The sequence below is a fragment of the Macrosteles quadrilineatus genome, unplaced genomic scaffold (assembly GCF_028750875.1).
Source record: "Macrosteles quadrilineatus isolate MER2022 unplaced genomic scaffold, UCM_ALF_1.0 Scaffold_2__2_contigs__length_208266976, whole genome shotgun sequence".
In the NCBI taxonomy this organism is placed as follows: domain Eukaryota; kingdom Metazoa; phylum Arthropoda; class Insecta; order Hemiptera; family Cicadellidae; genus Macrosteles; species Macrosteles quadrilineatus.
Window position 1 is genome coordinate 159291550 of NW_026542595.1, and position 26244 is coordinate 159317793.

The 26244-nt window shown below is 33.8% G+C and overlaps 2 protein-coding genes across 2 annotated transcripts in view; one reads left to right on the forward strand and one right to left on the reverse strand.

Moving 5' to 3' along the window:
• Nucleotides 1-12034, reverse strand: part of LOC128987554 (mucin-2-like) — a 125964-nt gene extending 113930 nt beyond the window's left edge. Inside the window, exon 1 of the mRNA XM_054408458.1 lies at nucleotides 11854-12034. Coding sequence (XP_054264433.1) covers nucleotides 11854-12007 — 154 coding nt within the window. The 5' untranslated portion in view covers nucleotides 12008-12034. The remainder of the gene's footprint in view (nucleotides 1-11853) is intronic.
• Nucleotides 1-26244, forward strand: part of LOC128987556 (protein vestigial-like) — a 188922-nt gene that overhangs the window by 91254 nt on the left and 71424 nt on the right. The gene's annotated exons all lie outside the window — the stretch shown is intronic.

The following is a 26244-nucleotide window of genomic DNA, read 5'->3' on the forward strand; positions in this document are numbered from 1 at the left end:
GTTGAGATAGAAATGAAATAATTAGTTTTGTTTTAAGGCGTTTCGTTTTGACACTAGCCATAAAACTAGGATGATGGAGATATATTATGTTGCTTTTGAGTAGTCTAACAACAACCAAAGACAGTAGAACATCGCTAGAAAAGAAGGCCACCCATTAAATAAAACCTGTCTTTCTGCAATTTTCCCAGTACAAAACTTGTGAGTAACAGTGAGTAAACTCAGCTTAAGAATATACTTCTGCCTCTACAATTTTAAAATTTCGAAACCGATACAGAGTTTCTGTAAGTTCTGTTTTACTCATTGAGGGTATGCAAACTCACTACACTTATAGTAATTGTCCATTTTCCATCTCTTACACCGGCTAGCTGATGAATTTCTTCATCAAGGTTTTATGGGGATTTTGTGGACTCAAATGGCATTAAAGATAAGTTTATGACTTTATCTTAAAGTTTGACGCATCATCGTCAAAAGCCACCAAGAAAAAAATCCAACTGCGTCGTATACACTACATTAGTACATCATAAACCCTAACTTTTTTCTCTTAACCTTCAACCAATACTCACATTCATGTTACAAATCATTACTTCAATCTACGGATAACTTCAACAAAAGAAGGTGCGATCGGTTATTATTTACAAACGATGAACACATGTTGGCAACTATTGAGCATGAATGTGCTATTTATCACATAATGCGGTTCATCCCACCAGACACAGCCTCCAGTCGTCACGCTTTGTACAATACTCGGGTGTTTTGTATGTATTTATGTAAACCGTGGCCTATATACTCGTCCTCCGCCATTGTCGTGAACAGTTAACATGTATAGAAGGGAACGGCGAACATGGTAGTGTGAAAAGTTAGTGCACAAGTATCCGTGTGAATATAATATTTCATTGGAGTTGTACAGCGTTTTGTCATATTTTGTTGAAAACCTGGTAAATGTTTTGGTAAAATGTTTAAAGAATATTTAATTGTTTAGCTGGCTGAATAGGACATTGTCCTAGAACAGTCGCAGTCCTGTTGGGTTTTGGCAACCTGGACACCTGGACTAACACATCACGAAACTAACCTTAATAAACGTATTACCCTTACTTTTTATAAAATTAATATCTAATTTTGTATTTCAATAAGTTTACAAGATTTATTCTAGCAAATATTTCAGTATTTAATTTTTGTCGATCAGTTACTGTACTTTACCAAACATGTCGGATAAAAGAATATGACCTCTCTTATTTTTATGGGCTCTTTCAATGCTGCCACAAACACCAAAAAAAGTCTTATTGATTAAACTCACTGTAAAAACTGTATCAATTACATAAAGGTTCTGTCGATTTCTTTTCAATGTTGCATTAACTCCTTCGTATGTTTTGTTTTTGTATTCATTTTTGTTTGTTTGTTTTGTATCTCCTGTTATTTATTAGTATTTCAGGATCTCTTCATCAAAGTTATTTCCCTACCAAGAAGTCATCTCAGAATATCGATGAATTCTGTATTTTGTTGGTAGGCATTGCGAATTTGAAATACTTAAGTTAAGTTGAGCCTCTTTAAGTATCGAAAATTTCAAAAAAAGTTATCTCAGACTCGACCCAAGATCTTAAACACATTTGCATAATTGGACTTAACTGTTTACAGCCTAAGAAATAATTACGGACACATATATAAGACGCTTTAGTCAAAACAAAGCTTTTCACAATCATTTATTCAACCCGTACACCATTACAACACATAATTGACTATCTGAGGGCTATTTCCTACTCTAAGGTTTACGATTTACGTCTCCGTGCTCACAGCTATACCTTCGCTGTTTTCCAAGTTTACAGACTTTTACCCGTGACCTTATTTACCGGAGGACGGTGTTATTCATTCCCACATTCCAGATCACCCAAAGGTCACGACGACTTGCCTCACACTGTAGAGTGTAGAGTGTGCAGGACGTAGAGGTGTAGAGGTTGTAGGTCGAAGTATTGTGCACCCACGGACCCTCTAATCTAGTGGCGCAATGGAACATTGTAACACTTGAGACAATGTGCTGCATTCAGCTCGCACAACCGTGGGTTGTCAATCTGCAAGTGATTTAAATATATTTTAGGTTTTAAGATAATTTAATCGACCTGAGGAACCTTTATTCGTTTGCTTCCAACAACATTTCACAAATTATCCTCGAGATAAATAACTCCATTTTCAGCAGTGTTTTCATGTGCCAAGTTCAAAATGTTTTCGTCACTTCGTAAATTACGCATATATTGCCAGTATGAATGAGCCTCTGAACAGTTGAAACAAGCAACTTTGGAGATTTATTTTATCAAAAAATAAAACAAAGCTAATTCTTACCCAATCTCTAAGATATAAGATTGATCTATATGTTTTTAATGTAATGCTGTAATTCCTTATATGTTTATTTTCCGGATCGTAACGTTAACCTTCCCGGATACCGAAGGGTTTGTACGCAATTGTGAAAGAGTACCAAATTGACAAAGAGGGTAAAATATTGAAAAACTACACACCGTAGAGTTAAAAAGGGTGATCTCAATCTGAAGGAAAACTAGCTTGTGTTGATCCAGAAAATTGCACGACATTACTAAAGACAAAGCACAGACAATATTTACACTAATAGCACCGCAAAAAGAAAGAACACAGAAGCTCCTAGATATTGAGAAATTCGTATGCAATCTTTTTTTATTCTTTATACGATGGTGGAAAACTGTTTTGACAATGGGTTATAATTTAAGGTCAATATCACATTCTACTGTACTAGATGGCAACTCTACTGCTTGTTATTTGTGTTTGTGTCGCCAGCTGGTATAACACAATGTGTTTGTATAAGTCTGTTGATGTTCGTCATTCCGAATGTCTGCATGTTAAATTGGAAGATGCAAACTAACAAAGTGTATAGAACGTTAGTGTAAGGTGGGAATCGGTGTCGTCAAAAGTTATTGTTATTCCAAATAGCTATTAGTAATTGAATTTGTATGGATTTTCTAAAATGAGCACAAACCTTCTATTTAAACATTTTTTATCACACTATTGTGTTAAATTCAACAAAATATTGGTAAAAGATTTACCGCGTTTTCCAATTGACAAGTGCATTTCGCCTCTGTCGTCACGCAGAACTGCGTCAATGTGTTTAAAATAACAGGTACAATTGTATCAATTTAACTTAGTTTTCTTTACCAATATAAAAACCCAACTTGACCAGTTGATTCAGAATATTTCCAAATAAAGAGATGTAAATAGAGATATTTTCTATTCCTATTTTCTTGATTCTTTAATTGTTTGTGTTAAGAAACCTATCAATTTATTTCAGTTCAATCTTGTCACCTGGATTAGGAAATATTTTTTAATGGCCAAATTGTATTTGAAATGGCTGTTTGACTGAAAGTGGAATGTGTAAATTAAAACTACGCCAGTTACATGCCTTGAATAATCTCATTGGAAAGTAACACTGTTGTTCTGACACTGTGTGACAAACCCAGTAAGGTGGTGAGACTGACCATGTAATAATATGCCACCCACTAGCAAGGTTATACGGCAATTATATGATTATGCACCGTGCTTAGCCTTTAGCTGCACAACTAATGCTATAATGTCTTTATTGAGTGGGGTTGTTAAATATTTAAAAACATGATATATGTGATGTTTTCGTTTTATACTATCATGTAATGCGTTCAAATTGTGTTCATGTGTGAAATTATTCAGTAGAAAATAGTATGAATTTTTTTTTGTAGTTTAATTAGCTGCTGCTCGGTGATTTATTGGATTTCTTTCCCTGGAGGAGAAGAGCAATATGATTTATTCATTTTTAGATTACGCTTTTTGTAGAATTTTTTTTTAATTTTGTTTTATTGGATGTTATGAATTATTACACTAAATAACGCCATCCAGAAAACCACAAAAACTGAAATATATATCATTTAATTTACTTCAAGACGCAAGCCAGCAGCCAAATTTAAATATCGTTATAGCCTTCAGTACAATATACGTTCAACAATACGTCTTAAAATGCAATCCAAACTACACAAAAATACCAACAATACCAAACCTACCCAAATATAAATCCATAGCTTTAAATCATGTTTCTTCATGAGACGTAAGAGTTCCAACAATGATCTGTCAATATAGTAATCACCAACATTTTACCCCAATCGTATGCTCACTATTTAAACACAGACCGAACAGTAATTAGAGATAAAGATTTCTAGAGCAAGGAGCAGTGGCGCAACCTGGTGGCTTATCCAGGCAATTAGCAGAAGTAAGAGCGGTAAACGCGCGATAAGATATCAGACAATACAGCAGCTGTAGCAATGCTGGGTTGTGGCAACACTGGGCTTAGTCAGCTGGTGGTGTATGTGTGTGTGTAAGTGATATCATGATATGGTCTAAACAATAGTACATCACCAAATAAAAGAAATCATCAAGTAACGAAGGAGGTTCTGAAAGTTTTGGTGAGTGTCGTATTTTTGAATTTTACCATTGACTATATAATTTTACCCACCATCCACGAATGATAGTGTTATCAATATTTCAAATCATAATAGCTTGCAAAATATACAAAACTTATATTAACATAATAATTAGATTAATTCGATTTGAAAAACTCGAACGAAATCCAAGAAACGTAGTCCGTAATGATTACAAATAGACAAGTAAGCAAACGTGTACCTAACTAAAGGAATTATCATGGGTTATGCTGTCTCTGCCAACAAATCTGCTGATGGTAATTTTAGTCAATTTAAGTGTCACGACTGAAATCACGTTTAGGTTAAAACAGTGGAAAATCTTTGTTATTATCATTGTTAGCGTGTACTGTAAGTTTTGCATTAGGATATATTTGATAGATTTTATGTTAGTGTACAAGCAATACTAGCCGACAATGCAAGATTATGTCAGATGTAATTTTCTCAAGAGTAATTAATTAGTTAATGCTTTAGGTGTCATTGCTGAGGTGCTCAATTAGAAAGCCCAGTAATGTTGAATGGTTTATTCGGTCATTTAATCTAATATATTAAAACAAAACTAGGAGCATCGCGAATCGCGACCTTGGAGAAAGTGCTACTCTATGAGTGAAAGTTAACAATATGCCTCAATGCGTATCATAATATTATCATCTCAGTGCACCGAACTGCTGATGCATGTATTCTCACTATCGCTGCATTCGCCATCTTCATCTTAAGTGTTAAGGCACTCGGAGAGGGTAGATATAAACAATCTTTAAAAACCAAACTTTTAAAGTACATGCCTATCAGTGCTGACGATGCATTTTCCAGCTTTAAAATGGAAGGTTATATGATTCGTAGACCTTCTTGTGAAACAATTAATATTTCGTCCTTTATCAAATTTGATTTTGATATGTATTTTGTATTTAAGTTTCCAAAACTTGGAATTTAACATACAAACATAAAATAATGTTAAATTTAATATACAAATATTCAGCTCGTTAGCACTTACTTGTTGTCTAAGGTTTCCTGTGTAGGCATCGATGGATGTGCGATTTGCGTCATTCGTTTGAACAGCTGATTCTATACACAGCACTACTGATCGTCTTGGGGCTGAGTTGACTGTTTACTACTGAAGTCTAACCGCTACTAGTCTACTGTATTGTATTATTTTGGTCTTGAAAAATTCTGTCGTCTTCTATCTGTTCACGATATTTTGATCATCTAAATGATTGTAGATACAATAGATTCGGTCGCATAAACAACCTAATTTACAACCAATCATTAACATTTGACAATAATCGTGTGTAAAAATATATCCATTTATAAAATTCAAACCATACAGCTCATGACAACAACTACATCGTTCAAAACCTTATTTACATAGATTATTTGCATGGACTCATCTGACTGGACAAAACAGGATAGATTACACAAAACTATCGACACCCCGAGTCTGCTGAAGGGTACTGTAAATCCATAAAAGTCAGAATTTTGAATTTTGTCAAAACGTCGACTCGCCATGAACCTGTTTGCTAAGGGCTAGGTAGTTGATACCGTGGCGCTCGCAGCAAGATATTACATGGTTGACTCTACACTATCATTATCACATTATCCTCTATGCATATCGTACCTCGTACAGCACAGGTTATGTGTTATACGCTCAACACGGAAGACCAACAATGGAGTCAACCAACGGTGTCGCCAACCGTGTACTTCCACCGGTAGTTTGATGGTAGTTACTGTACTGGGTAGTTACTGTACTGTAGATATAACGGGGAAACTTATGAAAAATGATAAGAAATAGTTCAAACATTGATCGGGTTAGGGAATAGAAATACAATTTAAAATCATAAATCTATTCAGTCAACACGGTGACGGTAGCTGATCAGTAACTTTCCAGCTTGCATTGTACTAATCAGCTAAAATTTGCTGATACAAACCCGCCTATGTGATAAACAGACAAGTACTAGGTACAGTATATAGTTTATGTAGACAAGGTTCAAGTGCTCACTTAATAATGAAAAGGTCGCTGGTTCGATCCTGAGAGAGTGTCTAACTTTTGATGTTTCGAAACTGGACTCAGCTGTCTTCTCAATAGGTCAAATCAGCTGATCTTAGTAAGTAACAAGGCTACACAAATCATTTTACTCATTCTTCACTGAAATTTGGGTTAAATTGAGGTGGCATCCTTATCTAAATTGATAATGATAACAGTAAAAGTAGGTCCAGGTAGTTGCCTTTAAATTCAAAAACTGTATTCAGCTCATGAAAAACGGTACTATAAACATATTTTCAACGGTTATACGCCGAATGGAAGGTAATTTAATTAAAATGCAAAATACGTATACAATACTGGAAATATACATATACACCACCTTTGCAATTTTTTTATAAATTTTAAACGTTTTGTATGGTAACAAGAATAATTCGAAAATATTTCAAATCACTTTTAAGCCTAGATAGATGCTTAAATAATCACGAACAGCTTTTAATAATCTATCCGATACTTTCTACGCCGAACCATGGTATAGAACGTGCAAAAAAACTCATTTGATGTATAAAAAGCGCTTATGAAACGCCGTTGTTGGCGTGCATTGTTGTGACTTTCTCTGGGCGTTTGCGTGCTGCGCTGCGTGCGCGCCTCATAGTACAGAGCCTGAGAAGAGTTGCGATAGTCAATGTGACGACTGACGAAATACTCCTCTACCTCTACCGGGTTGTGCAGCAATTAAAGTGTCACACTAGCTCCAGTTCTGCCAACTTAATTACAAGCTGCAATGTCATTTATTTTCCCGCGTGTTTGTACAATGCAAGAGAGGTAGAGTGATTATATGTGTAATTTTAGTTTGGTTGGTAAATTGTAGAGAGATAGATTATAACTGAACTATCGTATGGTTTTATAAATTATCGTATCTTAGGTCTAGTTCTGATAAATTACTGTAATACCAATATTCACAAAGTCCTCATAAAGTTGCAAGAGATGAGTGTATTTATATGTGTAATTTGTTCATTTAGTGCTACTTGGGATAATATGGGAGGAACATCAAAGGAATCGTCGTATGAATTTATTGGAGAAAGAATGAGGTTAAAATTATGGAAGCAATAGGGAGAATTCTTTTCACCGCAGTTAATTATATTTACTTTTCTGAACTATTACACTTTCAACGCTGACAAAAAGGGTTGGCTAAGCCATATGGTAGAAGAAATATAAATTGTATCTACTGAATATACTGTACTATACGATATAACTAAGACATTAGACTGACATATTTTACTCCTGCAGTGAAGTAGTATAACTTACTCGAGATTTATTGTGTCCAGCATATTTACTTTCGTCCAAAAACGCTCAACTTTAACATTACTTAATACTTGTACATTATTACTAATTTAGACGTGATTGTAGGCCTACTGTTTTATTTGGTAACGGATAGACCAGCGAATTGTACTCTGGGTTTTTACTTAGTACATAAAAAATCTTGAATACATAATAGCATTTTTTTTTACTTTTACTCATGAGTACAATCAAAATGATTTGTAATTCATGGAGGAAAACTAAACAGTAAAAAGGTTTTTTATAAAGTTTTGCAAGCCTGTTGATTAATTAGTTAAATTTTGCAATGCTCAGTGTATTTCCATTGAGGTACGATTGTGTAGATTCACTTTGCTTAACAGAAGCGCTGTAAACAATAGATGAGTCATGCATTATGGGCGATTCGTCACATTTATCACATAAAACCTGTGAAGAAATGTGCAAGTATTTGTATGATAAGCTTACTACTGTATGAATCACGCCTTTGATATGTAGAAAACACAATTCACAATCCTCCTAATTGGTTCCATTGAAGAATTTTGCGCAAGGGTGTGATTGCGTAGTCCTTAAAAAGGGTACAAACGATTGTAGTGTTTTGGTAAACACAAATTTGTTTGGTGCATTGAAGAAGACTTTCTAAATGCATCAGAATTCTTTTATAACGAATTTTTTTCGATTTTTAAGGTGATCAACATAACGACTACGTTTAGATTAATTAACTAATTTCTACAGGTTTTCTGATACAGATCGTAATGCCTCAATTGTTTTTTTACACCTTTCTTAATTTATCTACTATTTTCCGTTTGGTTTTGTTGGGAAAAGCTCAAATAGGCTACGTATTATTAGTACGGTTTGTCATATTCTCCTACTAAAATCCTCTTACCAACAAACATTTACAGAACTCCGAGCATGTAAACTATTTTACGAAATGCGGCGAGCTCAGTTTTTCTCTTTTATAATTGTGTTCAGGTTACTGCCAACTTCACAAGATACGCTGAAACTTCTACGCATTGTTGTGCCAACAGTCCACTGACCCAAGTCTAATAGTAGCTAGAGATTAGAGATAGAAGACCCTCCTGGAGCTGGGAGCTGTACAATTAGTCTATCTAGAGAAAGGTACGCCGTGCACGTCCTCCTGAACTACGCGCTTTCTCGAGGTTGTGGAACACAACCCACAACTTTCGACCTATTTCACTTGTTCCAATTTCGCTAAACTGATCCAAAACGTTCAAATTTTAAATTTTTTTGTGTTAGCGTATTTTATGATTCTTATGTACTGGCGGTATAAACTGCCATAGGTTGAACGAGTGTTTGAACTTGATATTTAGTTTAGTTTAGTATTTATGTACAGTGAGTAGTTTTCTGAATTTTATTTTTACTAAATATAGTTACCAGTCATAGTACTGTCATAGGTGACAGCTCATACTATTATTTATGGACATGAAAAGAAAGTGTGAAATTGAAAGCTCAACGCTTTCTAGGGTAAGAATGGATTATTATATTTGGCAACAGTGTAAGCTTTCTTAAATCAATGATTTTGTACAAATAGTCTCCCTCTGCTTCTTTTACAATAAACGGATTGTGTGACAAACTTTGGATTAAAGACAAAAATAACATCAACAACATATTTTAAATATACGTGAATCAATTTGAGGTATATAAAGATTGTTTATGCTAATGACATAATATTGAATAGTTGTGTTCTAGATTTGCCATATTTTTACTACAAACCGAAAACTGGACCAAATTGCATTTGGGTTAGAGATATTATTGTTTTTATATAACATGTCTTCAAACTCTTAGAAAAGCAAGGTTTTGTACTGGATTGATTTATCGATCAAAATGGGTTTGACAGACGATTAAAAATAAAACAACTTACTTGTACAGTAGCCGATTTGTGTATTTTTATACAACGTTCAGAGTGGACTACAAAAAGTAGATTCATTTACTATACAAGTTCCACTCTTAGAATTAGGATGAATGACATGATTAATGTTATTAGTTAATGTATTAGTAATTTATTAATTCAGAATATTAATATTGATTGCTCTTATGTGATAATAAGGAAATATTACCTTCATTCTGTACAAGAAATAAATTAAATAAATTGTAATCGTACATATCATCCACTTGGTAAGGTATGTTTCACTAATGACATAAGAAGTTAATTAAGACTGCGACACTAAATGCGTACGTCGGTTTCGATTTGAGCAGTCGTGCGAAAAATCCAATTTGTTTCATAAGAAACATTTATTACGTTAACAAGACTTTGAATTCTCTCTTGAAATAATTATTTGTGACATCTTTCTTTTTTCTATCTGTATTATAATAATGTTATAATACGCAATTAACCTTATTATTATTTATTAAAGCAAACATCTCAAGTGCAATTTGATTTGGTTTTACTTTGTCATTATTTTTTTAGCCAAAAATAAAATACAACATTGACCGCAAAGCGTCTTTAAACGACAGTTGTAGGGCCAATACAAGCCATGCCAATGTTAACATTTTTAATCAACAGGGCCAATACAAACCATGCCAATGTTAACATTTTTAATCAACAGTTGTAGGGCTAATACAAACCATGCCAATGTTAACATTTTTAATCAACAGTTGTAGGGCCAATACAAACCATGCCAATGTTAACATTTTTAATCAACAGTTGTAGGGTCAATACAAACCATGCCAATGTTAACATTTCTAATCAACAGTTGTAGGGCCAATACAAACCATGCCAATGTTAACATTTTTAATCAACAGTTGTAGGGTCAATACAAACCATGCCAATGTTAACATTTTTAATCAACAGTTGTAGGGTCAATACAAACCATGCCAATGTTAACATTTCTAATCAACAGTTGTAGGGCCAATACAAACCATGCCAATGTTAACATTTTTAATCAACAGTTGTAGGGTCAATACAAACCATGCCAATGTTAACATTTCTAATCAACAGTTGTAGGGCCAATACAAACCATGCCAATGTTAACATTTTTAATCAACAGGGCCAATACAAACCATGCCAATGTTAACATTTTTAATCAACAGGGCCAATACAAACCATGCCAATGTTAACATTTTTAATCAACAGTTGTAGGGCCAATACAAACCATGCCAATGTTAACATTTTTAATCAACAGTTGTAGGGTCAATACAAACCATGCCAATGTTAACATTTTTAATCAACAGTTGTAGGGTCAATACAAACCATGCCAATGTTAACATTTCTAATCAACAGTTGTAGGGCCAATACAAACCATGCCAATGTTAACATTTTTAATCAACAGTTGTAGGGTCAATACAAACCATGCCAATGTTAACATTTCTAATCAACAGTTGTAGGGCCAATACAAACCATGCCAATGTTAACATTTTTAATCAACAGTTGTAGGGTCAATACAAACCATGCCAATGTTAACATTTCTAATCAACAGTTGTAGGGCTAATACAAACCATGTCAATTTAACATATAAAATAATCCCTGATTCAATTAGATTAATTTATAGTGTAAATGAGCGTTACTTTATTCACACTTATAAAATATATTCAACCAAATGATAGACACGTACTTATACAGGGGGTTTAGGGTGATTATACAAAAAACTGACAAAACATAATACTGACACCTCTATCTTGCCTTTTTAACCTAGGCAAAGAGGATCTGCTTTTAAGTGGCATTTTCCTCTACATCATTGGTTTTACTTGCTCTACATGCTTATAAAATACTAGGTACAATACAACTAACTCCAATAATTCCTCTTGCTGTATCTTGGAATATTATACTTCAACCTATTTTTGATATCAAATTCTTTCATACGACAATTAATGGTTTTACTTTATTTCCACGCTTGTAAAATACATGTATCCCAGAGATGATATGTTGTATTGTATCTATCACAAAGCGACACCACTTATCTTCCAATTTTACACGTACAAAACCCATTACTCTTCGTAGACATTTTTACAACTTAATTATTTTTACTTAATTTCTACGCTCATAATATTTACACTTGTTTACGTGGAATCAGTGTTATCTTCAACAAACAAACTCCTCTCTTATCTAGCCAAAACATCACATTAAGCTAGTGTAAACAAACAGCCACTGACCGTTAGATCTGTCCGCCGCAGTTATCCATTGTTGGATCAGCAGCAGGTGAAGTAGCAGCAGCACTGCTGGTTTGCTTATGCACATGTTATGGCAGCATTCCGCTGACACTACACTGTCTACATCGCGCACATACACTGTACTACACTGCCGCATACATCGCACTGATGACTGTATACACTGCGCGCTTGTAGCGTACTGACCGTCTCCGCGCCTAGCGCCTCCTTCCACCTCTCCGCGCAGTAAGGTGCCGGGGAAATTAATGCGATGTTTGGTTGATAATGTTGTTGTTATATTATCAATAATAATATAAATAATATTTTTAATATAGTATGAATAACTGAAATCAAGCTAATGTTATTCATTTTTTGCAGGAGGATTTTTCGTATTTTCGTGATTTTCTTCGTGTTGCCATTTGTTCGTTCTTGGCGACTTATTGATAAAAAGAATAATACATTACTAAAATGAGTATAATAAGAAAGTCAAATACTATAATTGCAAATAACATCTGGGCACGTAATTGACACCGTTTGGGATCGGACGAACAACCCTCAGATTTAGAGGCGAACACTTTAACCTCTCGGTTACCCAGGATAATATTATAAAATACGTTGGTTTTTATCAGAATGAAAAATGCTTGTAATGCTGTTGTACTCACTAATCATGGCATCTATGAGAGGAATTCTGGTCATATGAATGTATTTGAACAATGATTATTTAATACCCTTCAAAACCAATTATTATCAGTTTTTAGCGAATTTCCCATATAGGGAATAAGCTATTACCGTAGTACTCATGGTAAGACCTGGACCCGGGACCGATTTTTTTTTCGTTTTGAGGTCCCTAGAGACCAAAAACACCATCCGTTCAAATTCATATATATATATATATATATATATATATATATATATATATATATATGTGTGTGTGTGTGTCCGTTAGCGCGATAACTCGAGCAAAAATGATCCGATTTTGATGAAATTTGGTACAAACGTGTAAACCTACGTTTATTCGAACGAGTTCGCGAACCAGAATGATCGGACCTTGGGAACGGGGGTTTATGGGGGCTTTTATGGGGTAAAAATGGGTTTTTCCAATTTTTGACCCAAAAAACATAAAATTTTGCAATTTCTTTCCAAACTATTTTGTAGAGCTTAAAAAAACAAATAATTTAGTATATTGAAGCGTTATAATGCGTCTAATGGTTACGGAGAACATTCCAAAAAATTGTTAATTTAAAATTCCCATGTTATTCTTATGGAGAATAAGTAAACTGTTGTAGTTTGCTTGTTTATTAACATATTTTGCCCAAATTTGGAAAATGCATTCATTTCATACTAAACTATTAACATTTTACAAAAAAACTAACTTTTTACCCTCCCTGTTGCAGCAAACCTAAGTAGTCGTTAAACTAATGCTATTTAAAGGGAATAAATGTGATATTTTTAAGGAGACATTTTAGTGTAAATCCAATAGGGCAAATGGAAATTCGCTTAGTCTGCAGGTTTGCTGCGGCGGGGGTATTTATTGTTATCTTATTTAATAGTGTAGCTCCTTAACTAAGTTATGTGTTTATCTAATGCGTACAAGAAACGTTTCGTTCTTTGAAATTATTAAAAGGTAAGGTTGAATAGCGTCTATTTAAAGCACCAAGCACCAAGCAACTTTAACTTTAGAGGTGATAAAAAGAATTTTTGCAGAAATAACCGCTTTATCAAAATATTCTCCCGTTTAGATGTATGGAAACCATTTACCTTTGTCTAGTACAACTGAGATTACTAAATGAATCATCAGCAAAATTAAATAATTCCTTTCATTTTTTTTACAGACAGATTACAAGAGTCTAATCTATTGACCATGTATCGAATTTCCAATTCCGTGTACAATTTATTATAGCAATTAGTTACATTATAATTGATATATTAATAACACCGTATTCGACTGTCATGTCGAATAAATTGATTATTCTGAACGTCTCAGCCGGTTTCGCCGCCCCCGCGATGAAATCGTTTTCTCAGTCGGTCGAGCAGCCATTAAGTTGACTTAAAAAGTAGTTAACGATTTAAATTTGGATGCAAGTAACTCGGGCTATTATTCTGACAGTTGTAATATTTATGAAAGATACTTGTATGATTAAATGCAAAGTTTTGCCAAGACCTTTTTTAGTTGTGTGCGATTGTTGTTTTGTTTGTAATATGCTGTTCATGTTGACGAAAACTACAATCATGAATTTAACAAAATTGTGAAATTACATAGGCCTACTAACCAAATTATACTTGTAGGTACATTATTTGGAACCTATTACCTTTCTTAGTAATACGTTAACAGAAAGTAACCGATCATACTGGTCAAATCAGCAATCTGACAGATAATTTCTCCCATCAGCTATTTAACAATTCTTATTCCACTTATAACCCATGGGCAATTTTTGATTGGGCAAGCGGTGGGAGTAACTATGATATAATATGGGGAAAATAAAAAAAACTTACAATAACTTTTGAAACGTGATTTTTACAGCCATAAGGGTTGTACTGTTTAGTTTAAGTTAAAAAGAACTATAACATACTAAATTTCAAACAATGTCATTAGAGCAATATTTGTTAATGTAAGATTTGTCTGTTATTTTTTGGGTTTTTATGGGAAAAGATACTATGGATTGGTACTCACATACCAAATTTAATCAAAATCGGACCACAGGTGTAGTTTGAACGTTTAAACATGTACACGCACTGAGAGGCACAAACACACAGACATCACTTCAAAAACTACTTTTCTTGGGTTCAGGGGGGCACAAAATAGATATTTCCACCCAAAACTCAAACCCGAAGATTTTTACAACAACAAAATGTTCTCCTTATAATATGTAAGGGGTCTAGAGAGTAAACACTATGACATTCTTGAAGTACCAATAAAGTTAAAGCGGCCCATTGTTTAGTTAAGAGATTTCCAAAACTATTAAAAATTCCCTAATGAGCTCACTGTATAATTTACCTATTTTTTTAGTGGCTGGGACGTTCAGCTCAAAATGTGCTTAGAACCACCAGTACGCTTAATTATCAAATAACTGGTTTATGGTGTATAGTCAATGCTATTAGCTATTTGTGATTGGCGGAATTTGAACAAGGGTCTTCAGGACAAGAAGTCCATGCTCTAAATTTGTGCGAGTACAAAAAAATAGAATTCGGAGGTCTTAGAATATTTTAGTTTGCTATCATTCCTTTTAATTAATTGTCAGTTGGAATTTTTAGTAAGGTAAGGTTAACCTAACCTAACTAACCAAACGATATATCGAATAAAACAATCGAATAATCGATATTTTCACTCGGTTGTTTGTGTAGGACCTAAAGTAAAGTGCAGCCAACAGCCCTCATTCATGAAAAATTATTGCTTCGTTAATCGCTGCCTTAGTTTTATCATTGACTATATAACGGTTTTATCATCTGCTACACAACCGACTAAGCCAGCTCATTACCTAGATTGCGCCTTGACCAGCATAGATAAACTGCGTCAATTTTCAAGGTTATTCTTTAATGGTTTACTGATATTAGTATAAAAACCCCCACCGCAGCAAACGTGCAGACTAAGCGAATTTCCATTTGCCTGAATTGATTTTAGATTAAATCTATTTTAATAACATTAGGTTTTACGGGTACATAGGTTTGCTGCTACAAGGAGGCTAATAAAGTGTGTTTTTAGTAAACTTGTAGTAGCTTAGTATAAATAAATAAATTTGCCAAGTTTGATCAAAATATTTCGATAAATGAGCAAATTAAAACATTTTACAAAATTGTCCTTAAGAATAACGTGGGAATTTAAAATTTTTTAATTTCCCCGTAACCAATAACCGTACAAAAACACTCAGGGATGAACTCTTTGTTATTAAGTTCTATAAAATGGTCCATGGAGAAATTGGAAAATGTTGTGTTTTGAGGGTCAAAATGAGAATAACCCACCGTATTTCCCACCGTCGAATGAATGTTTAAGACCCCCCGTAAAACCCTGTTCCCATGGTCCGATCATACTGGTTCACGAACTCATTCAAGTTTCCCCCACCTTACACCTTGAAACTAAATATCATTAAAATTGAACAAAAATTACCCAAGTTTAGGGACATTAAACTGAAAAAGTATATCGGCCCCAGCTCCAGGTCCTACCGTGCCGTAATAGCCACTTCCCTTGGGAAATTCACTAAAACCAAAGTAAAAACTGTTATTTAGATTAGATTTCAAACAAAACTTGGTGGGTGACTACGAATGGGATCTGAGCACCTAAAATTTGTCATCAAACAACTTGTTTTTTACAATTAATTATTGGTTTGAGGAGGGCTACAGTGTGTTGCTCTTACTTAATTAAATAACAGAAGTTCTTGCTCTGCTCTACTGACAAAATTCTAACCAAACAACGACGAAAACCCTCTCACCACTCCAGTGGTCAGTACTATAATAATTTTGCTACATTCCGACACACCAGTTTCACATATAATTGCGATATATAAGACTATTGAGCACAATGTTGCGATCGTGACGAACGCGTTTATTAGCTATCGATAAAACATTAAACGCGTTTGCGAGCGAAACGGACAGGCTTTCGTCAGCGACCACGTCTGTGGAAGTGTATGAGTGATAGTTTCCTGCATACCTGCGCGTGTGTGTTAGCATGACACTCACACATCGAGCCGTTAACACGTCGTATACAGAATGGTGGCGAAGTTTGACAAGCCAAATCAACAAAGGGGTTTAGTTTGCAAACCTTTTTTTGTAAGTAACAGAAGTTTATTTATTTTATTCCACATTTCTGTTGCATGAAAAGTGTAGGGGGTATAGTTTCTCCTGCAGCTGTGTATGTTTTCTTGGCGTAGAGACATGAGACATGGGATGTTTTGGGTAAGACTACCCTGACAGTTCGAAATTGTGGTATTGTGGCAGTAATACGAGTCCCAGAAAAAGATGACGTCTTTCGTTGTATAAAAATCTGCAATTTGACAGAAGTTTAAATGTTCACGTATATCAAACATTCCCTTCACATCCTAATATGAAACAACTAGTAATAATTATGACACGAAACTGTAAAAATATTTCTACCGAGATCATTTTTTATGAAAAACTATTTCAAAGTAAGTATCAAGCAAGTTTGAGCTGTACCCTTAACCTCTTATTTTGGGGGGGGGGGCTGGAACATTACCACATTATTGTATATTGTACTGACAAATTTTAAGGAACGATTTATTGACAAGTATCTGTGATAATGCTATTTTATTTTGGATTCGCAATTAGCCTACTTCTCGCAATCGACTCACCAACTTTGGTGTTTATTTATTCTATGATACCCATACCATAATATTGTTGTTGTTGTAATATGCAATACGTCTAGGATAATAATTCATTTAAAGAAATTAAAGGCAGGATTCAACTATTCACACAAGTAAATGATGGAAAATTGTCTTTATCGGAAAGTTTAAAACTATATTATTTACAAGTTTGATAGATGTAGTCGTAAAATTAAGGGATTATACGTATTTCGATAGTTACGTGCTGTTTTTTAACTTTACGTTCAATATTTAGCTTAAATTGTTAAGTGCTATGATTGTTGGGTAGTGATACAAGATATAAAAATTATTGTTTCACGATAAAAACGCATTCTCCTTCTTATAATATATGTTTAGAACATATTAAAACAATTTCCAGCTTAAAACAGCTATGAGGGTTGTTTACGTTAAGTAAAGAAAATCAAAAAATGTGATTCTTACATGTTAATTGCGGTTTGATCAGCGCCTACTAGTCGAGCTAGCAGCCCGCCGCACGTTTCTGTAATGGATAGTATCACGTTTATTGAAGGAGCTGATGTTGTACCAACATAACACGTTTCTTTGCAGATCTCATTTTATACTTTTTGATTGTAAACTCCAATAAGTATTAATTTTATAGTCACCATAGATTTTCCATGGATTAGAATTAATGAATGAAAACATTTGTTTCATAATGACGGTAAAAATTTTAAACTAAATAAATGAAGTGTTGTAAAATATAATTAATATGCAGACATTTGTTTTAAACTACAATTTTTTCACCAATGTTCATCCTACTCATTATTTTCTGTGAGAAATGTATAGAAGCCTAAACCTTCTAAAAATACCTAAAACACTTTGTTGTTTTACTAATTAGCAGATTATACCTAATTAATTAAATTTCAACGCAAATGTATGGACTACAAATAATTCAAAGTTCAGTTTGGGTTTGGGAATCATAAGATGTTTTACGTTATGGTTATGCATCTATGTATCTACTGAACTGTTCGTTATATTATTGACTTAATTTACTTATAATTCATATTATAAGTCTGTAATATGTATCTCGAAATCTAGCGGAAGGACTTTGACTAAATTTTGGAATTAGGGACTTTTAGTCCTAAAACGTGATTGGCAACAGCCAATACCTCGTAAAAATTCGTATTTCTCTGCAAAACTATGTGAAAATTTTAAAATTTAATATTGGCCTTATGGGTTGCCAAGTAACTATTTTAGTTGAACAAAACTATAACGAAAAAGTAAACAAAAGAATCGTAACATATGTTTATAACAAGCCATTCACAGGATACTGTACTAGCCAATTAGAAAATGCAATACAGTACAAAGGGAAAAAACATCAATTGTAACTTTGAGCAAAGATTAGGCCTACACTGAAGATTATTCTATATGAAAATATTGTAGAACAAATACTGATTTTTTACTTAGCCGTTTCCCCCCAAAACTCAATCCCCGAAGTTCTGCATGAAGATGCATTTCATGTAAACTAATTACATCTGGGAGTTTTAATTAGCCCAAAACTATTACGATATCGTTAATCCCAATGAAAAACAGGCGGATTCGCAATTTCTTTAGAAGTAGTAGCGAAAAAGTGAAAAATCGTTGTCAGAAGCCTTTTTGAAACTAATATGATTTTATTTGTATAATATTTTATCTGCTGTCATTGGTGAGCCTAAAAGTCAAACTTCGGGTTTCAATGACTGGAGGGGAGACGAATTCTCTGCAAGTAGCACTTAAACTTTAGCAAGATCCTAAAAGTGTATATTATTTTTGTTTAATTGCATACTTTTACATTAGAGTTGTTTTTATCTCAGCGATCAAATGTCAACCAATAACAATAATAACATGTTTTTCGTACATTTTAAAATGTCTGTTTACAGTATTTTTTACGATTAAACCCAATTAAATTAACCAAGCAAGGCTCGGTCCCCCGGTACTGACTGTAAAGCGATATCTTCATCGAAATTTTAAGCCACATCCATATACTTGTGCAGTACAGTATATAAATTTCAATAGATGGTGTTAGTGGTGTATAAACTTAAAAATACAACGTTTGATCCATTTACCGTTAGATCAGACGATATGACGTCATGTATCCTGATCGAATAAACTAACACCATAGGTTATCACTTTTCACACCACCTTCCTGTCTGTGTCTCCGCCTCCAATCGTCGCCCTGCCTTCCCAGCTCCCGCACGCCAAAAGTTGGAAGTGTTTTTTTGTTTTTTTTTTTCATTTCGAGCACCAGATCCTTCGTTCGCATCTAGGACATATCAGATAACACGAACATTTCCAATCGAACCTCTACAATCCATTGTATAGTTTGTTGTAGTTTACTTAATAGTAATTTGGCCACTTGAGACATCGAAACGAAAAGCTAAATAAGTCCAAGGTATATGTCTTACCATGAGTAATAAGGTATTCCTATAAGGTATAATAAGGTATATGGGAGATTCACTTAATTTATTTAAATACCTAAAACCAAATGTTAATATACCATTTATTTATAAACCAGCAACAGGGCCCGTTGTGGTTAAATACAACGGTCTCTAAAAAAATAACAGTTATGAAATCCATGTGCCACTTTACTCACTAATATTAATGGTACAAATTAAGCACATAACTTTAGAAACACACACATAACACTTTAAACACAAATGCAAATTGTGAACAACAACATGCAAACAATGAAAAATTAATGAAATAACAATAGATCAATACAATATCATCTGTTAAATTATCAACACATGTTTCATAATACTGGCAAACTCATTACATCCATAAATCTTTTAAAAAATCAAACTTTCATGATCCTATACTCTATGAGCGATGTTTGCTTGTATACTTGCTTGCACTAAGATCTCGAAAACGGCTTCTACGATTTTCTTAAAATGTTGTAAATAGTTTATTTCTGGTCTAAAAACGTGTTTACTGCAGTTAGAACTGCAAACAAAAATCTAATTATTTGCAAATCTACATGAATGAAGCTGTCCATTGGCCTATTATTTGATAAAATCTGTCAAATGGAACTGTAGATTTAATTCTACAAAGTTTAACAAAAATATCTCTAATTCAGTATTTTAACTTGGAGGTTGCGTACTGCTTAGCCTTTTTGCAAATAACTTTTAAATTGTAATAAAATCGACCAAAGTGGAAAGTGATATTCAGAAAGAGAATAAAATGTCCTACTAACTATTACTATGTATTTCTTGAAAATACTCAATAAAGGCAGCCTAAAAAAGTTGGGTACAATTAGAATCTTGGAAATAGAAACTTGAATAAAGCCGTTTTAATGTTTTTTGTTTTTTTTACCACAAATGTTAAAAAATAAAATAATAAAATAAAATCAGTATATAATTAAATTTTCAGAATAATTTGCTAATCTACACGAATTAGGGGTTTTAACAACCCATTCATTGACAAAATCGATCAAGTAGAACTGTAGAGTTAGTTGTACAAAGTGTATTAGTTTGACAAAAATTAATGTATCTCAGTATTGCCTCCCCACTAATAGATTCGGAGGTTGCTTAGCTATTTTGCTATATAAAAAATAACTTTTAAATGTTGGGGATATCGACCAAAGTGGAAGGTGCATGAAATTCTGCTAGAGATTTCCTACAAATTAGTACTAAGCATGTCTTGAAAATATCCAAAATAAAAAATGTGAAAAGAACGAAAAATGTGAACGTTTTTAATGTATTTCTTATGGAAAACATGTTTTAATTTTAAAATTTAACCATAAATCATAACAAAACTAACTTTCATAATCCTTTGTAAATCGACATGAAATAGACTTTCCAACCACCCATTCATTAATAAAATAGGTTCAGTAGAACTGTAGATGTAGTTACACAAAGTTTAACAACAATATCTCTAATGCAGTATTTTCTCACCACTATAAATTTGGAGCTTGCTTAGCTATTTTTGCAAATAACGAAATAACTTTTTAAAAGTGAAAAAATTGACCAAATTGGAAGGTGATTTCTGAAAAAATTAACATTTCCTACAAATTACTATATGCATTTCTTGGAAATACTCAATAAAAATATTCTGCCTTAAGTTGGCTACAAATAGAAACTTGGAAATATCAACTTAAAAAAAAAACAGTTTTTAATGTATCCTCGTTTTTTACCTCAAATATTAAATAAAACAAAACTTTCATAATTATTTGCAAATATACAAAAATTAGGCTTTCCGACGACCCTTTGATCAACTAAAAAAGTCCGGTAAAAGTCTAGATTTAGTTGTACAAAGTTTAACAACAATATCTCTAATTAAGTATTTTCTGACAGCTATAAATTTGGAATTGCTTGACATATTTGCCATAACTTTTAGATTTTCGGAAAATTAACCAAAGTGGTTGTAATATTTTAAAAGAGAATGAAAGTTCCTACAAATTACTACTATGTATTTCTTGAAAATACTCAATAAAGGCAGCCAAAATTAGGCTACAAATTGAAACTTGAAAACAGAAACTTGAAAAAGCAGTGTTTAAATGTATTTATGTTATTTTTAGTTTTTCACCACAGATATTTAATAAAATCACACATTTTATAATTAATTACAAATCTACATGAGTTAGGCTTTCCAATGACCCATTAATTAACAAAATCGGTCCAGTAGAAGTCTAGATTTAGTTGTATAAAGTTTAACAAAAATATAACTCAGAATTTTCTCACTACTATAAATTCGGAGGTTGCTTAGGCCCCGTTTATGCACCAAGAGCGGGAGCGGGGCGATAGCGGGCCCGCTCCCGCTGTGAAAATTTGGTCAAAATTGTACAAGCGACAGCGGTAGCGGTTGGTCAACGGAGAATGGAAGAGGGACACAGTCTCGCCAACTCAAACTCTGCCAAATAATTAACACAACTATTTGTCCCAAGTGCACGTGTGCGTGGGTCAAGTTGGCAACCCTGGCTGCAGCCGCTCCCGCTCCCGCCGTGCATAAACAGTCCCATTTGACTCAATGTAGTATGTTGAAAACCGCTCTATCCCAAGCAACCGCTGCGATTTCTAACTACACAGTGGGCGATTTAGAAACCGCAGCGGGAGGTCAACCGCTACCGCTATCGCTCTTCGTGCATAAACAGCCCCATTTAACTCAATGGTGAAAATCGCTCCCACTGTCGCTACCACTCCCGCTCTTGGTGCATAAACGGGGCCTTAGCTTTTTTGCAAATAACTTTTTAATGGTGAGAAAATCAACCAAAGCGGAAGAAGGTGATATTCTGAAAGAGATTAAAATTTCTTACAAATTGATACCATGCACTTCTTAGATATACTCAAAAGGGCAGCCAAACGTTGCATCCAATAAAACATTTAAAAAACCTGTTTTAAATGTATTTCTAATGGAAAATATGTTTTTTTTAATTGTTCACCATAAATCAGAATAAAAACAAACTTTCATAATTATTTGCAAATCTACATGAATTAAGCTTTCCAATGCCCCATTAATCAATGGGTCATTGGAAAGCTTGATTCATGTAGATTTGCAAATAATTATGAAAGTTTGTTTTTATTCTGATTTATTAAAATTGATTATTAAAATCGGTCCAGTAGAACTCTAGATTTAGTTTTACAAATATTTTTAAAACTGAATTATATATAAAGTAGAATAAGAATAAGAATAAGAATGCTTTATTGCCGTTACACTAGTTTACATGCATGGCACAGGCAAGGAAATGTCTACACACTAAAGACAGAGACACTGAACTGAACTTTAGTGACTAATGTATGTCACTAAAGGTTTTAACTTAGGTTTAAGTTAACATCATTTATGAAGTCTATTTCTCTATATGGACACAGGTTTAACAGGTAGTTTTTAAGTACTATTTTAAATTTAAAACAAATTAAAGATCTTATTCTATTAGGTAGCATATTATAATACTGTTTGGATTTTTCAATAAAACTAGTAGCTGTGGTGCTGTATCGACATTGTCTAGATATAAAATTCAAAATAATAATTAACCCTCTACTATTTCCCTGCAGTCCTACGGTATCAATAAACATGCTTAAGAACAGTGTAGATTTTAATACCTTGAAATGCATTTAATGCAGCGGTTTCGTGTGTTGTAACTGTGTACATTTTCGTGTGTGTCTGTTTTACTAAAACTATTTTTTGCAAACACAAGGCAGTCTAAAATATACATGGCTTGTACAGTTAAAATATTAGCCTCCCTAAATAATGGTTTACAGTGTGTACTAAAATCAACATTGTACATGATTTTTATTGCTCGTTTTTGCAATGACAAAAGTTTTTTTATAATTACTACCTCCCCATACAATTGTTCCATAACTTAGATGGGAATGTATATGTGCATAGTAAATGCATTTCAAGGTATTAAAATCTACACTGTTCTTAAGCATGTTTATTGATACCGTAGGACTGCAGGGAAATAGTAGAGGGTTAATTATTATTTTGAATTTTGATAATAAATGCAATAATAGCCATATTAGGTTACGAATCGTGGCATAATGGACATGACTTGACTTAATAAGACACCCAACACATATTAAATACCTATCTTGCGTAAATGAGGCATTCTTTGTCAACGTTATGTGTTAGTCATCACAGCCTTTTATAACAAAAGCCATTTATGTGCAACATAATCACACCATTTAACGGTCTGAATGTGTCTTATATAAAAAACAAAGGGTTTTGACTTACTGTTGAAAAATTACTCTGCCGCAGCTCAAACCTTCGCTCGATTGGATTTTCATAAAATATTTCCATGACCACATCAGATTAATTTCATGTTTAAATAACATCAGTTATAAGTAGAATATAAGTTTGCTGATTCGGGGAATGTAAAAAAATGTGCAATTTAAGTTTAGAAACAAACAAGCAAATCTATGTAATATATTCTTATAATATAGAATAAAGAGTGACCACTACTGAATTAGACATCTGTTTATGGTATTGCGGAAAAGTTAATATGTTTTATGCGTACAATAGACTTTCAGATTAAATGTTAATGTGAATGTTACCGCGAGCTTTGTATGCTAAATAAAAACGAAAGCCCTATTTGTACAAAATATGTTTGGTTAGCAGCAACCGGTAAAGAGGATATACATTTTACCATACATAATTCGTGCAAATACAGTGGTAATAAATAACTTGTGGCTACAAGGTTTCATTATTTTTTTACTTTATGTTGTTAATACTGATGAGTTTTGAATCTCCTTTGCTATCAACTATTTGTTTGTGTGACACATTTTGGTCTTTTAAAAGCATATTCAGTATTTATGGTCGGGAAACTATATATAGCTTATGGTTTTAATCCTTCATTAAATACCTTGTAGGTACCTAGAAGTATTGTGTTGAAATTTTACGTTTTAACAAATGCTATTGTCCATACTCCTTTTATCTATGATGCTATTAAGAAACTAGGAGCGCCTGCAGCTACAAAATACTAGGTGTTCATTTATGTAATGCGATAAGTGTCAATAGAATTGAAGGACTAGCTTACTACGATATACACCGAGAATTTCTCGTGGTGTTTAATTTGTAGAAGACCTTAAAACAGTAAACATGGGCCTAAATTATGTACAATTTCCAATGTTATAAAATAAAGTCTAAAATATGTATGAAACAATTTATATAACATCATTTTATCGTGCTCATGTATTTTTGCTATTTGCGCGTCAATTTGTGCGCGTCTCAAGTCAGTGAAAATCGTTGTATGTCTAAATAAACCAAATCAAATCAAATCAATTAACTTTCAAATAAACTCGCATAACCAACACAGTACCTGGAGTTACCTCCAAGATCGGTTTCTTCAGGTGCGAGTGGCTGGCTCTTTGTCTCAACCTTCTCAACAGTTTTCTGCTATTTCCGGGGTTCCTCAGGGGTCACTTCTGGGCCCGGACTTGTTCAACATATTCCTCAATGATTTTGTTCAGCATTTGGGTTCAAATGTACTGCTTTTTGCTGATGATGCCAAGATCTTCAGAGAGATTTCATATGTGAGGGACAGCGAGGCTCTACAGAATAGTATTGATACTGTCAGTGTGGTGCCAGATGAATGAAATGTCTTTGAATGTCTCAAAAGTGCTCCGTGGTAACCTTATTATTAATCCTATTATTCACCTGTATAAACTTGCAGATCAGCATCTTCAACGTCCTTCAAAGGTCAAAGATTTAGGCATCATAGTCTCTCCTGACCTCAATCCTCAAGAGCACATAAACTAGGTATATTTGTAAGAAAGCCAATTCAGCACTTAATTTCATCACCAGGGTCAGTCATGACAGATTTTCAGTAGGCCTATTAGCACTGGTAACTCTTTATATCCAGCTAGTCAGGCCCATACTTGAGTTTTCTTTCACATTTTGGAATCCGTACCAGTATGGTCAGATCTCCTGGCTGGAAAACACTTAAAAGCCGTTTTGTTCGCCTGGTTGGTCTACGTTTGAGGATGCAATACCGGGCTGTTCCTGTTCATGATCTGCAACTTCAGTTGAACCTGTTGCCTATTTCTACCAGACGTGAGGTAAATGATATTTTATTCTTGAAGAAGTTGATCACATCCTCCATTGATGCTCCCGACCTGCTCTTGGAACTAGACTTCCGCACTTCACGTAGCCTTCGCCATACCCAGCTGTTTGCGAGGCGGCAGTACTCGACACAGTACATGTACAACAGTGCACTTCCTCGTCTGCAACGTCTGGCAAATAGCCTACGGGTGAGGTTCATAAGGTCCAAATTTCACAAAGTCCAATGGTTAAATTATTAATAAACAGAGCGTTTCACAAGGTCCAAATTTCATAAGGTCCAAAAACTATGACATTCAAACAATCACCGTGTTACAATGTCCAAATTTCACAAATTCCAATGTTAAAATATCAAATAAACATAGCGTTTCACAAGGTCCAACGGTAAAGTAAAGATAAATAAACTACAATGTTTGTATTTTTCTTGCTAGTTCAGGGGTAACAACAGTGAGTAGCTTATATTGATATTTCAATAAACAACACACTTTATTACCTTCCCTGTATCAGCAAACACATGTAATTGTTAAACCTAATGCTATTGAAATATTGAATAGTTCTGATGACATTTTTCAATAAAACAGCCCCTCTTAGTGAAAATCCA